General features: G+C 42.6%; 1 protein-coding gene across 2 annotated transcripts; it reads left to right on the top strand.

The window, feature by feature from the left end:
* The first annotated feature begins 7411 nt into the window (after nucleotides 1-7411).
* LOC119277007 (probable lipid-A-disaccharide synthase, mitochondrial) lies at nucleotides 7412-13814 on the top strand. 2 transcript variants are annotated; one of them, XM_037558203.1, is made up of 8 exons: nucleotides 7412-7621; nucleotides 8904-9003; nucleotides 9084-9189; nucleotides 9299-9549; nucleotides 10148-10226; nucleotides 11814-12052; nucleotides 12732-12958; nucleotides 13159-13814. In XM_037558203.1, the coding sequence occupies exons 1-8, from the start codon at nucleotides 7497-7499 to the stop codon at nucleotides 13373-13375; spliced, it is 1344 nt and encodes a 447-aa protein (XP_037414100.1). In that variant the 5' UTR covers nucleotides 7412-7496; the 3' UTR covers nucleotides 13376-13814. The 2 variants fall into 2 exon arrangements, with proteins under 2 accessions (XP_037414100.1, XP_037414099.1); XM_037558202.1 differs by having other exon boundaries at nucleotides 7412-7712.
* Nucleotides 13815-14083: the final 269 nt, after the last annotated feature.

Genomic DNA, 14083 nt, shown 5'->3' with positions numbered 1-14083 from the left:
GTGTAACTCCTGGATACCGTAGGAGTGCTTTGGGTGTATCAAATGTCACAACGTAACTGGGTGACTATAAAGGTGCACTACAGGTATCTCCGAAAGTATCTATTGTTTTATGCGGATCGAGACTGGGATTTGTCACTCCGTGTAAACGGAGAGGTATCTCTGGGCCCACTCGGTAGGACATCATCATATGCGCAATGTGACCAAGGAGTTGATCACGGGATGATGTGTTACGGAACGAGTAAAGTGACTTGCCGGTAACGAGATTGAACAAGGTATTGGATACCGACGATCGAATCTCGGGCAAGTAACATACCGATAGACAAAGGGAATTGAATACGAGATTGATTAAGTCCTTGACATCGTGGTTCATCCGATGAGATCATCGTGGAACATGTGGGAGCCATCATGGGTATCCAGATCCCGCTGTTGGTTATTGACCGGAGAACGTCTCGGTCATGTCTACATGTCTCCCGAACTCGTAGGGTCTACACACTTAAGGTTCGATGACGCTAGGGTTATAAAGGAAGTTTGTATGTGGTTACTGAATGTTGTTCGGAGTCCCGGATGAGATCCCGGACGTCACGAGGAGTTCCGGAATGGTCCGGAGGTAAAGATTTATATATGGGAAGTCCTATTTTGGCCACCAGAAAATGTTCGGGATTTTTCGGTATTGTACCGGGAAGGTTCTAGAAGGTTCCGAAGTGGGGTCCACCTGCATGGGGGGACCCACATGGACGTGGGTAGTGGGGGCAAGGCCCCACACCCCTGGTCAAGGCGCACCAAGATCCCCCCTTAGAAGGAATAAGATCATATCCCGAAGGGATAAGATCAAGATCCCTAAAAAGGGGGGATAACAATCGATGGGGAAGGAAATAATGAGATTTCTTTCCTCCCACCTTGGCCAACGCCCCAATGGACTTGGAGGGCAAGAAACCAGCCCCTCCACCCCTATATATAGTGGGGAGGCGCATGGGAGCTATACACGAAGTTCTGGCACATCCCTACCTCTCTCCCTACTCCTCCTCTCCCATGGTGCTTGGCGAAGCCCTGCTGGATTGCCACGCTCCTCCACCACCACCACGCCGTTGTGCTGCTGTTGGATGGAGTCTTCCTCAACCTCTCCCTCTCTCCTTGCTGGATCAAGGCGTGGGAGACGTCACCGGGCTGTACGTGTGTTGAACGCGGAGGTGCCGTCCGTTCGGCACTAGGATCATCGGTGATTTGAATCACGACGAGTACGACTCCATCAACCCCGTTCACTTGATTGCTTCCGCTTAGCGATCTACAAGGGTATGTAGATGCACTCTCTTTCTACTCATTGCTGGTCTCTCCATAGATAGATCTTGGTGACACGTAGGAAAATTTTGAATTTCTGCTACGTTCCCCAACATTATGCACTAACCCTAACCGAATCGGTCTCACCGAGTTGCATGTCAGTCCCACCGAAAATCACTAACGGTCACTAGGTTTACTAAATCGGTCCGACCGAGTCTGTTGAATCGGTCCCACCGAGTTTGGTAAATTGTGTGTAACGGTTAGATTTTGTGTGGAGGCTATATATACCCCTCCACCTCCTCTTCATTCGTGGAGAGAGCCATCAGACTAAACCTACACTTCCAACTTACCATTTCTGAGAGAGAACCACCTACTCATGTGTTGAGGCCAAGATATTCCATTCCTACCATATGAATCTTGATCTCTAGCCTTCCCCAAGTTGCTTTCCACTCAAATCCTCTTTCCACCAAATCCAAATCCTATGAGAGAGAGTTGAGTGTTGGGGAGACTATCATTTGAAGCACAAGAGCAAGGAGTTCATCATCAATGCACCATTTGTTACTTCTTGGAGAGTGGTGTCTCCTAGATTGGCTAGGTGTCACTTGGGAGCCTCCGACAAGATTGTGGAGTTGAACCAAGGAGTTTTTAAGGGCAAGGAGATTGCCTAATTCATGAAGATCTACCGCTAGTGAGGCAAGTCCTTCGTGGGCGACGACCATGGTGGGATAGACAAGGTTGCTTCTTCGTGGACCCTTCGTGGGTGGAGCCCTCCGTGGACTCGCGCAACTGTTACCCTTCGTGGGTTGAAGTCTCCATCAACGTGGATGTATGATAGCACCACCTATCGGAACCACGCCAAAAACATCCGTGTCTCCATTTGCGTTTGAATCCTCCAAACCCTTCCCTTTACTTTCTTGCAAGTTGCATGCTTTAATCTCCACTGCCTATATACTCTTTGCATGCTTGCTTGATTTGTGTGATGATTGCTTGACTTGTCCTAAGATAGCTAAAATCTGTCAAACTCTAAAATTGGGAAAAGGTTAAGTTTTTAATTGGTCAAGTAGTCTAATCACCCCCCTCTAGACATACTTCAAGGTCCTACAACCATAACCACTTGACTAAGCTAGGAGTTAATCTTCATGACGATAGTGTCATTGATAGGGTTCTTCAATCACTGCCACCAAGCTATAAAGGCTTCGTGATGGACTATAATATGCAAGGGATGGAAAAGGCAATTCCCGAGCTCTTCGCAATGCTAAAGGCCGCAAAGGTAGAAATCAAGAAGCAACATCAAGTGTTGATGGTTAACAAGACCACTAGTTTCAAGAAAAAGGGCAAAGGGAAGAAGGGGAACTTCAATAAGAATAGCAAGCAAGTTTCTACTCCTGGCAAGAAACCCAAGCCTGAAACTGCGTGCTTCTACCGCAAAGGGACTGGTCACTGGAAGCGGAACTGCCCCAAGTATTTGGCGGAAAGAAGGATGGCAAAGCGAAAGGTATATTTGATATACATGTTATTGATGTGTACCTTACTAATGCTCGTAGTAGCGCATGGGTATTTGATACTGGTTCTTGATATGTCTCCAACGTATCTATAATTTTTGATTGTTCCATGCTATTATATTACCCGTTTTGGATGTTTATGCGCTTTACTTTACACTTTTATATCTTTTTTGGGACTAATCTACTAACCGGAGGCCCAGCCCGAATTGTTGTTTTTTGCCTATTTCAGTGTTTCGAAGAAAAGGATTATCAAACGGAATGAAACCTCGGGAGCGATCTTTTTGGAACAAATGCCATCCAGGGGACTTGGAGTGGACGTCAAGCCAAACGAGGCGACCACAAGGGTGCCCAACGCGCCCCCTGGGGGTGGGCGCACCTCCCACCCTCGTGGGCCCCTCGAGCATCAACCGACCTACTTCTTCCTCCTATATATACCCACGTACCCCGAAAACATTTAGGAGCACCACAAAAACCTAATTCCACCACCGCAACCTTCTGTATCCGCGAGATCCCATCTTGGAGCCTTCGCCGGCGCTCCGCCAGAGGGGGAATCGACCATTGAGGGCCTCTACATCATCTCCAAGGCCTCTCCTATGAGTTGTGAGTAGTTTACCACAGACCTTCGGGTCCATAGTTATTAGCTAGATGGCTTCTTCTCTCTCTTTGAATCTCAATACAAAGTTCTCCTCGATCTTCTTGGAGATCTATTCGATGTAACTCTTTTTGCGGTGTGTTGTCGAGATCCGATGAATTGTGGGTTTATGATCAAGTTTATCTACGAGAAATATTTGAATCTCCTCTGAATTCTTTTATGTGTGATTAAGTTATCTTTGCAAGTCTCTTCGAATTATCAGTTTGGTTTGGCCTACTAGACTGATCTTTCTTGCAATGGGAGAAGTGTTTAGCTTTGGGTTCAATCTTGCGGTGTCCTTTCCCAGTGACAGCAGGGGCAGCAAGGCACGTATTGTATTGTTTCCATCGAGGATAAAAAGATGGGGTTTATATCATATTGCATGAGTTTATCCCTCTACATCATGTCATCTTTCTTAATGCGTTACTCTGTTCTTCTTGAACTTAATACTCTAGATGCAGACAAGAGTCGGTCGATGTGTGGAGTAATAGTAGTAGATGCAGAATCATTTTGATCTACTTGTCACGGACGTGATGCCTATATACATGATCATGCCTAGATAATCTCATAACTATGCGCTTTTCTGTCAATTGCTCGACAGTAATTTGTTCACCCACCGTAATACTTATGCTATCTTGAGAGAAGCCACTAGTGAAACCTATGGCCCCCAGGGTCTATCTTTTATCATATAAGTTTTCCATCTACTTTTATTTGCATATTTTACTTTCCAATCTATATCATAAAAATACCAAAAATATTTATCTTATCATATTATCTCTATCAGATCTCACTTTTGCAAGTTACCGTGAAGGGATTTACAACCCCTTTATTGCGTTGGTTGCGAGGTTCTTGTTTGTTTGTGTTGGTGTGTGGGACTTTTGAGGAGCCTCCTACTGGATTGATACCCTGGTTCTCAAAAACTGAGGGAAATACTTATGCTACTTTGCTGCATCACCCTTTCCTCTTCAAGGAAAACCAACGCAGTGCTCAAGAGGTAGCAAGAAGTATTTCTGGCGCCGTTGCCGGGGAGGTCTTCGCTCAAGTCAAGACATACCAAGTACCCATCACAAACTCATCTCCCTCGCATTACATTATTTGCCATTTGCCTCTCGTTTTCCTCTCCCCCACTTCACCCTTGCCATTTTATTTGCCCTCTCTTTCCCGTTCTTCTCTCTCTCTTTCGCTTGTTTTCTGTGTGCTCGTCGCTATGGCTAGTTCTCTATCTACTCCTTTGTCTCCCGAGTTTGAAGTTCTTCACTTCAAGCAAAGGCAAGGAGAAAACTTGAAAGATGCTTGGTTTAGGATGATGGAATCTTATCGTAACTGCACTTTAGAGGTGAATTTTAGAATTGTTCTTCGCAATTTTTATGTTGGACTAAATATGTCCCATAGACAACTCTTGGATTGTATTGCCAAAGGCAATTTTATCAAGATTGATCCCAGTATTGCGCATCAAGTCATAGAGGGAATAGTGGTAACACTACCTCAAAAAAGGGGGATCACATCATACCCCGGAGGAGACACAAGTTTTTGAGAAAATTTGCGAAGTAACATTTTTTTACAAAAGTCCCTTGAACCTCTTAAGAGTGTTAGCGGAAATCTTCACCGCATGAATATGTTGATTACCCTTTGCAATAAGCGGTTGGATTCTTTAGATCTAAAAATTTCTGAGTATGAAGGGAAATGTAAAGAACCTCCCGGATTCGAACAAGACTCCGCTAAAAAATTAAAAATTAAAGATGACACTACTTAGATCTATCCTCGCTTTTATGCCTAGTTAGGGGCGTTAAACGATAGCGCTAGTTGGGAGGTGATACGTCTCCAACGTATCTATAATTTTTGATTGTTCCATGCTATTATATTATCTGTTTTGAATGATTATGGGCTTTATTATACACTTTTATATTACTTTTGGGACTAACCTATTAACCGGAGGCCCAGCCCATATTGCTGTTTTATTGCCTGTTTCAGTATTTCGAAGAAAAGGAATATCAAACGGAGTCCAAACGGAATGAAACCTTCGGCAACGTGATTTTTTGGAAGATTATGATCCGGGAGACTTGGAGTTCACGTCAGAAGAGCCTCGAGGAGGCCACGAGATAGGAGGGCGCGCCCCCCTTACAGGGTGGTGTCCCCCTGTCTCGTGGGCCCCTCAAGGACCTCCCGACCGACTTCTTTCGCCTATATATTCCCCCGTACCCTAAAACCATTAAAAATCAAGATAGATCGGGAGTTCCGCCGCCGCAAGCCTCTGTAGCCACCAAAAACCTCTCGAGAGCCCGTTCCGGCACCCTGCCGGAGGGGGATCCCATCACCGGTGGCCATCTTCATCATCCCGACGCTCTCCATGACGAGGAGGGAGTAGTTCACCCTTGGGGCTGAGGGTATGTACTAGTAGCTATGTGTTTGATCTCTCTCTCTCTCTCTCGTGTTCTCTCTATGAGACGATCTTGATGTATCACGAGCTTTGCTATTATAGTTGGATCTTATGATGTTTCTCCCCCTCTACTCTCTTGTGATGAATTGAGTTTCCCTCTTGAAGTTACCTTATCAGATTGAGTCTTTATTTGAGAACACTTGATGTATGTCTTGCCGTGTTTATCTGTGGTGACAATGGGATATCACGTGCCACTTGATGTATGTTTTGGTGACCAACTTGCGGGTTCCGCCCATGAACCTATGCATAGGGGTTGGCACACGTTTTCTTGACTCTCCGGTAGAGACTTTGGGGCACTCTTTGAAGTACTTTGTGTTGGTTGGATGAATCTGAGATTGTGTGATGCATATCGTATAATCATGCCCACGGATACTTGAGATGACAATAGAGTATCTAGGTGACATTAGGGTTTTGGTTGATTTGTGTCTTAAGGTGTTATTCTAGTATGAACTTTATGATGGATTGAGAGGAAAGAATAGCTTTATGTTATTTTACTACGAACTCTTGAATAGATAGAACAGAAAGGATAACTTTGAGGTGGTTTTGTACCCTACCATAATCTTGGACTAGTCCGGGCAACAGCGACGTCGTCGTCGCCTCCTTCTTGAAGGTGTTACTTGATACGCGGCGCTTCGGAGTGCTAGGAGAGTGGTGGTACTTCTCCAGAGGGTGCAGCGGTCGCCGGTCGTCTTCGTTCCGTTGATCTGCCGTTGTTGGCATCTGTTTCTCTTTCTTTTTTCTCTGTTTTCTTTGAGCTTATTTGTGCTGTGGCCCCAGCATCTATCGTTGGATGTATCGGTGGTTGCTTTGTAATACAAAGCGGGAAAAACCTTTTTTCTTAAAATATAGGGCAGAAAAACACTAAAAGTGCCTCCAAGAATTTCTTACGTTTAGAAAAAGCTTATAAGGATTTTAGTCATCTAAATCCAAACAAAGAAACGACGAAATGTCACCGCCTATCTGTCTCGTCTTTCATGGTCTTAGGGCCATGGAGGCGCAGTGAATCATCACAAAGGCTGGCAGGAGGGTTCCTACTCTGTTTTTAGATGCTTTATTAAATATTTTAGGGCTTGTTCCTACTTAGGAAGACAAGGCAGCGAAGGGTCCCTGCAGATAAAATAAGTTTCTACCCGTCTAGCCCATATTCCTGTTGTGTGTCTACCGTTGTCGAAGGGCATGTGTAGGTGTGTCTTCGGCAGACCTTCACAGGATTTGGTCGGTGTTGTCTGTGGTAGATCAGCTTGGATCCAATCTTTGTTCGTATGCGTTTATGTGTTGGATCCTTCAAATCTACGCTTATTTCCATCATCGACAATTGTTGTTCTAGTGTATTGGTTCCTTAGAACTTTAGCATGACAACTTTTCGGTTGTCTAGTATAAAAGATTTGTTCGGTTTCGTTGAGGAAGGAGCGGTGCACCAGTACTTGTAGTTGCCGCTAAGTAGTCTACAGATTTGGATGTAATTTGTTTTGCTTTTGGTGTTCAATGGATTCTTTTCTTTGAAAAAAAAGCCAAACAAATAAGCTCCTTGTTTTTTTTTCGAGTCACTACTCCCGGGGAGTTTTTTCTAACCTTTTCTAACCCTTTCTGCCCTCCCCGGCTTTCCCTCCCGTCGGCGCCGCTCTGCTCCGCTGTGGCTGATGCTGTCACGATGGATCCCTGCCGCCGGGCGCCAGCGAGGGCTGCTGGCCAGGCTGGGCTCACGCGCTTATTCCCACGGGAGGGTATTCGACGCAGCGGCCCGGGACGGCGAACTTCGGGTGTTCGTTGTCGCCGGTGAGGTCTCCGGCGATTCGCTCGCTTCGCGCCTCATGGCGTCCCTCAGGAAGCTCTCCCCTGTTCCCGTTCGTTTTGCTGGCGTTGGCGGGTGTGGTTTAACCCCTGTTCCTACATTTTTGGTTCAGTTATCTGTGCTATTATAGTATTTTTCAGTGTCAGTTTGAGCATTTTTTTCTGATGAAATGCCCCAGTTTGAACATTTGATAAATACTAGTAGCTCTGAAACCACCTAATCACTTCATGCACTTTAAGCTTTATATTTGCCATTTGATGTCAATGTTTTTTTCCCCAATGAATGTTCATTTGTGCATGGTACTCTTATAGATCTTCATTACACAGAAATGCTTCATACAGTCAAGGTATTTTGGACTTGAAAGAAACTTGGAGAGGGGTTTAGTGGATTGCTTATTTGTTCTGTTTCGGAAGTGTTTACATGTTCAGATTATGTACTGTACATAGACTAGGCTCCATTTGTAGTTATGTGCACGCTTAAACATCAAATTTGTGGGGATGGAGAGGGAAGTGTGTTCCAGTGGATATTTTGTTCGGTGTCCAATTTTTAGTCAAGTGACAGAATGAGGGATTTTTTTTGTTAATTCTTGTTATGCTAGTTTGTGATTCTCTTCTAGGCAGTAGGTTCATCAGGTTCTTAAAGAAACAAGGACGAGTTCCTTCTCTTTCTGGATTCAAGTCAGTCTTCAATATTGGAGATGATGTAGAGAAACAGATTTTTTTTTGAAAAGACAACAGTTCTCTTGACACATTGTTCTTTTCTCTTCCATAGGAGAGCGTGAATAAGGAAGATCGGATGTGAATACAGGAAATATAACATTAGGGTTGCTTTATTTATCAGTACCTCTGTAACTTAATATAAACCTGTCTTATATTTTTTTACGGAGGGAGTATTATGTTTTTTATCTTCATCAGAAGAAAACAAAATGGAGGGTTAACTGTCATGTCGTGGAGTTGTCAGTTATCACCGTCATACAGTTATGACTGATCTCCTTGATGTATGCACATACTTCCTGCTCAAATGCCATTGGTTGATGTTTGCAGTCAGGAGTTCCTTTGTGTTCTCTCTGTTTGGATGCAAAGTGAGTTCATTTTCATGTGTGTGCTCAACATATCCATGCATTAACTAGTTCAGCATTGTTGTAGCATCATGTTGCAACTTTCCATATGCACGCTTTGGTCCAAGTCCGGTTCAAGCTGGATCACATCATGTTGCAACTTTGATCTTTCATTTATTTACTCACTAAACAGATTTTTCTCAATGCAGAGAATTAATGTGCAAGGAAGGGCTGCAATCACTTTTTCCCATGGAAGAAATTGCCATAATGGGGTTGTGGGAACTGCTGCCACACATATATAACGTCAAGGTGCATCTCTGGTGTGTCTTGTGCTTTGCTTTCTGTTTGTGTTCACTTGATTGTTGGTTATACTCGTTTTTATGTTGCAGAGGAAGATCAAGGATACTTTAGATGCTGCTATACTATTTCGGCCTCATGCTGTAGTTACTGTTGATTCAAAGGGTTTTTCGTTTCGCCTATTGCAGCAATTAAAATGTAAGGCTTTAAGTGGAATCATTTTTACCATAACACAATTTCATTCAAATAACTAAATTTACATTTATTTTTTCATGAGCAAACATGGTAAGATTTTTCTGTTGTCTAGGTAGGTACAACCAAAAAGTTGATAGCCCTCTGCATGTCCATTATGTTGCTCCATCATTCTGGGCCTGGAAAGGTGGTGAAAGGAGGCTCTCAAAGTTGCATAATTTTGTGGATCATATGTTATGTATCCTTCCTTTTGAGGATGAAATTTGCAGATTACATGGGTTGCCTGCTACATATGTGGGCCATCCCTTATTGGATGATGCTGCTGGCTTAAATGTGGCAGGGACTTCGCTTCAACATAAAAATGTGGTAGGGAGTTGTGCGGCTTCATTAGTATCTGTTGCCTCTTTTGTTGACCATAGAATTATAGTCAAGGCGAGATCCCATAAAAAAATTTGAAGTTCACTAGCCGTTGTCATTGATGGATAATAAGGCCTATCTCTTTTGTTGAGAAAGGTGGCTCATATCCATTAGGACATGGAATGTGCATCTAAAGATTCCTATACTATTCCTGCCTAAACCTGGGTGTGGCCATAGAAATCCAAGGAGCTAAATCTCATCCAAAGCTAGGTAGAAGCAAGGGTTAGGGACTAGATTATACTTAGCATTATATTATTGTATAAGAAATGGATCTGAGGATCATGATCCTAAAAGGTTCAAGAGGGTTGTGACTTGTGAGGGAGCGGCATTCCCTTGTTTTCTTCTGAGATTGTGCAATGCTAAGAAAAATGTTGGCATGGAATGTTGTCTTGTCTTCTAGAAGTGACTAACCGATTTCAAACTGAATTGCTGATATCATGTAAATGAATTGCTAAGACTAGTAATTTTGATTTTGTATATCTGTTTGATATCTGGGACCATCAACTTTACTCACAATATAGTTGTTTATGTCTATCAAATTTCATAGGACTCAGAATTATCTCCTGACATGTCCATGCGTCAACGAAGTGGTGAAGCTTTTAGACTGGAGCATGGGTTGTCTCCAGGTAATTAAATGTGTCATTCTTTGTCCCTTCTTGAAGTCTTCTTGTGCACAAATACTAGATTGTTATGCCAATTATTATATCTCCTTTTGTGTTTTTCCTTCTTATATTTATCAGATTGGTGAACTGTGATGTGTTGACTTTGTAATTGATGCATTTTATGAATTATCATCAAGGAAATATACAACATGTAAGTTAGGAAAATTCAGTTGCTAATAACTACTGGGAGGGCTTGCTGTTTCATCTAGGTTTTGGAAACTAATACTACTGTTTTCCGAAAACTAACATGAAGTTTTTTTTCTTGAATACGCACGAGTGTGCGTACTATATATTATAGAAGAGAAAAGGGGGTAAAGAGCCCCTCAACATGACGGTTGATGTATGCTAATGGTGCAACTTCAGATCTACAGATTGCTCTGGCAGTTTATTAACTCCCATTCAAATGTAGACAAGCTCGCACACTATCAATCCTTAAGGCTCAGTTTGTGATTGCTGAACTGTGATGTGCTTAACTTATTTTATAATCTGCTGGGAAAGATAGCCACATAAACAGGAAAAAGTTGTTACCGAAATTGTAAACTAGACAAAAGCTGGTTGAAGAAACTATTATCATAATTGGCAGCAATGACAAACGCAACCTGAGTACCAACTACCAGATGATTCATTACATAGTCAAATCTGTTTTACATGAGATGCAAAGGAGATGGCCAAATATTTTAGCACCTGTTTTTTCTTGTGATTTCATTTATCTTAATTTTAACTGCAAATATTGATCTGGTGAAACAAGGAACATGTAGCTAAAGCTGAAAAAGAACTATATAGAACTAGCCAACTGGGCCTCTTTAATTCGTAGGATTCTCAAAACGTGGGAATAGGAAAAACATAGGAATAGAGTGTCATGTCCTCTTGTATCCTACGGATTGAGAGAAGTGTTTGATAGCACAGGAAAAACAATGGAATTCTACAAAGAGCTTTGAGTGGATGGAAAATTTCCTTCGAAATGTAGTACAAATGAATCCTATGGAAAAAATCCTAAGGATTCCAATCCTACGAATCAAACGACCATCATAGGAAAAATGCCGAAGGATTCAAATCCTTTAAAATCCTATGAAATTCCTTTGTATCAAAGGAGCCCTAGGAGACAAATCAGACACTTGTATGGTCTACTATACTATCCTTATATTATTAACATGATACACATTTATTTTGTGTTTTACACAATGCAAGGCCTTCAAAATTTCTATTAAAATTTTCTCGCCTAGAGTGCGGAGTAGCTAGAGTGTGCGTGTTGTTTGATCTTAATCCCTGTACTTGCTACCCAAGTCTTGTAATTGTTTGCTTCTCCTCTTAATGAAAAGAGGACAAACACTTGCTTGCACGTTCTCTAGAAAACATTTCTTGCATTATCGTATGCATCAGTAACAATTCATAGCAAGACATATCTGGATTTTGTGTTCTGGCATGATGCTAGTTTATTGACTGCTCTATAAATGTGCCAAGGTTTCTCAATGGGCTAAATCTTAATATGCATGTGATTGTTGTGTTATAAAAAGCATGTCTGTTTTCTAATGATAAATACTCCTTTGATAGATGCCACAATCTTAACCATAATGCCTGGAAGCAGGGTGCAGGAAGTAGCTCGTATGCTTCCAATCTTCTTTCGGACTGTGCAACATTTAAGTCACACTTTAAATGATCTGTCACTAGTCATCCCAGTTGCTCCACATCGGGATGTGAGGACCTATGTTGAAAATGTAGTTCGATCACTGCCGTTTCCAGTGGTACTGATACCTGGGGGGTCACTAGAAAAAAGATATGGTGCATTCAATGTAAGCTCACTTCTTTTTCGAGTTAATGGCTTTAATTCTCCACCACCAAATTCACTCTTTGGATATTGTCATTTTCGAATGTTGATATTTTTCATTCATTTGATGGATGTGAAGACTGAAGACATATCAAAGCACCATACCTTGCTAACACACATATCATGTATTGCTGTTTGTTCCAAAAGGATTCATGTTACTACTGTCCCTTTACAGCTGTGCTGTGGCTATAACCCCAGACTATGATTGGTTAAGTTAGCATTATCATTTTCATCTCATCTTATATAGGATCAAAATCTCTATGAAGAAAAATCTAGAGCACTGTTGATTACTGTAGCCGCTGGATTGTCCCACGGACCCATACATTATATTCCAGCCATGCTTTTGTTCTTTATTTCCCTAGGAAATGATTGTCTAATTATATTAAGATACGGTGTTGTCTGTCAACAGTTATATTAGTTATACACAAATAGTGATTCTCTAAGTGTTCAGTCTTTGTTTTTGGGACAGCATTTATTCCTTGGTTGGTAATGTTAAGGCCCCTCTGTTCAAACCAACCATTCCTTTGGTAGCGAAGTGTACTAACCCAACAGGGCTAGATGTGAAATTTATTAGACTTGATTGATTGTTAGTATGTGAAACTTATCGCAGCCAGTCTACTTTTCTAATATTCCTTCTTTTGCAGGCTAGTAAAGCAGCATTATGTACTTCCGGAACAGCTGTCATGGAAGTAATGCTAGCAAAGCTACCCTGTGTGGTGGCCTACCAAGCTCATTTCCTAACCGAGTGCTTCATCCACCTGAGAAAAAAGATAAACTTTATTTCTCTACCAAACATCCTTTTGGACTCTCCCATTGTGCCTGAGATCCTTTTTCGAGCGTGCACAGATAAAAATCTAGCTGCAAAACTAAGGTAATTTTCCTTCTTCTAATCTACACCTTATATTTCCGTAAGTACAAAGGTAGCTTCTAGTTATGCGAGACGACGTTCTCAAGTAAGCATCAACATAATTGTGCTATATATTCATTTTAACCTGTTGGGCAATATTCCACCTGCATTTCTGACTGTGGATTGGACCTCATCATATGTCTATCTCATTTTGACCGGTCCAGCGAGGTTATCTTCAACGATGAAGTCCGTCAGCTGCAAGTTGGATCAGCTGAGCGAATGCTCCAGGTCCTCTACGAACCGATCAAGCGACAAGGCAATTTGTTCGCAGAGGAGTTGGGGGACTCGGGCTTGTCATCAGATGTCTACTCCCCCAGCACGATTGCAGCATTGACAGTGCTTTATACGGACAAAAATCGGCGGATGGTGCACCGGAATTGAGCGGGCTTTCTCAGTGGTGGATGAATGTTTCATCTGCCAGAGTGCCAGGGCAGTCGCTATCGGCAGGGGACTGTATTGGCTGCAGTTGATGATTGATCATTGGAGGAGCAAAACATATGGTTAGGTAAACTTTTTTAGTATGGACTGATGCAGAGTTCGTGTCAGCATCACAATATCGTTGTAGAAATTTCGAACGCATGTGCTCTGGTGGGTCAATTGTGTGTGGCCCTTAGTCATGGACAAATCCGGAGTGATGTTTGGCAGAAAAAACTCTTCCATTTGCCTAAAAAAAAACTCTTCCATGCATGGAATTTGTGGAGAGTGCAGGGAGCATATGAGCTGGGGAACAAGTAACTTAAAGATATTTATATCCTGCAGATTTTGTAACTGTAAAATCTGGCCATTTGCTAATTTGATTCGTGCTGCTGCGCTTTTTAATGCGGTTTTGTGATTATCAAGTGTATCAGACGATCAAAACAGTCTGGGCTCAGGCCAATTCCACGGTGCGACCCTATCCTGTCCGTTTGGGGTAAAACGGATAAACCGGACGGCCCAACGCGCGGGAGCAAACGGACTTTTGTCCGTTTTGTGTCCGCTTTTGACCCATCCGCGATCCAACTTTACGCCGCTTTTGGGGTGAAACGGACAGCGCGCGCTTGTCCGCCCATGGCCCGCCTGTCGGTGACACAAAGCAAAAAAACCCGCGGC

Source organism: Triticum dicoccoides, chromosome 3B (assembly GCF_002162155.2).
Source record: "Triticum dicoccoides isolate Atlit2015 ecotype Zavitan chromosome 3B, WEW_v2.0, whole genome shotgun sequence".
In the NCBI taxonomy this organism is placed as follows: domain Eukaryota; kingdom Viridiplantae; phylum Streptophyta; class Magnoliopsida; order Poales; family Poaceae; genus Triticum; species Triticum dicoccoides.
Note: the sequence above shows the minus strand (reverse complement) of the source record. Positions and strands in the feature narration are given on the sequence as shown.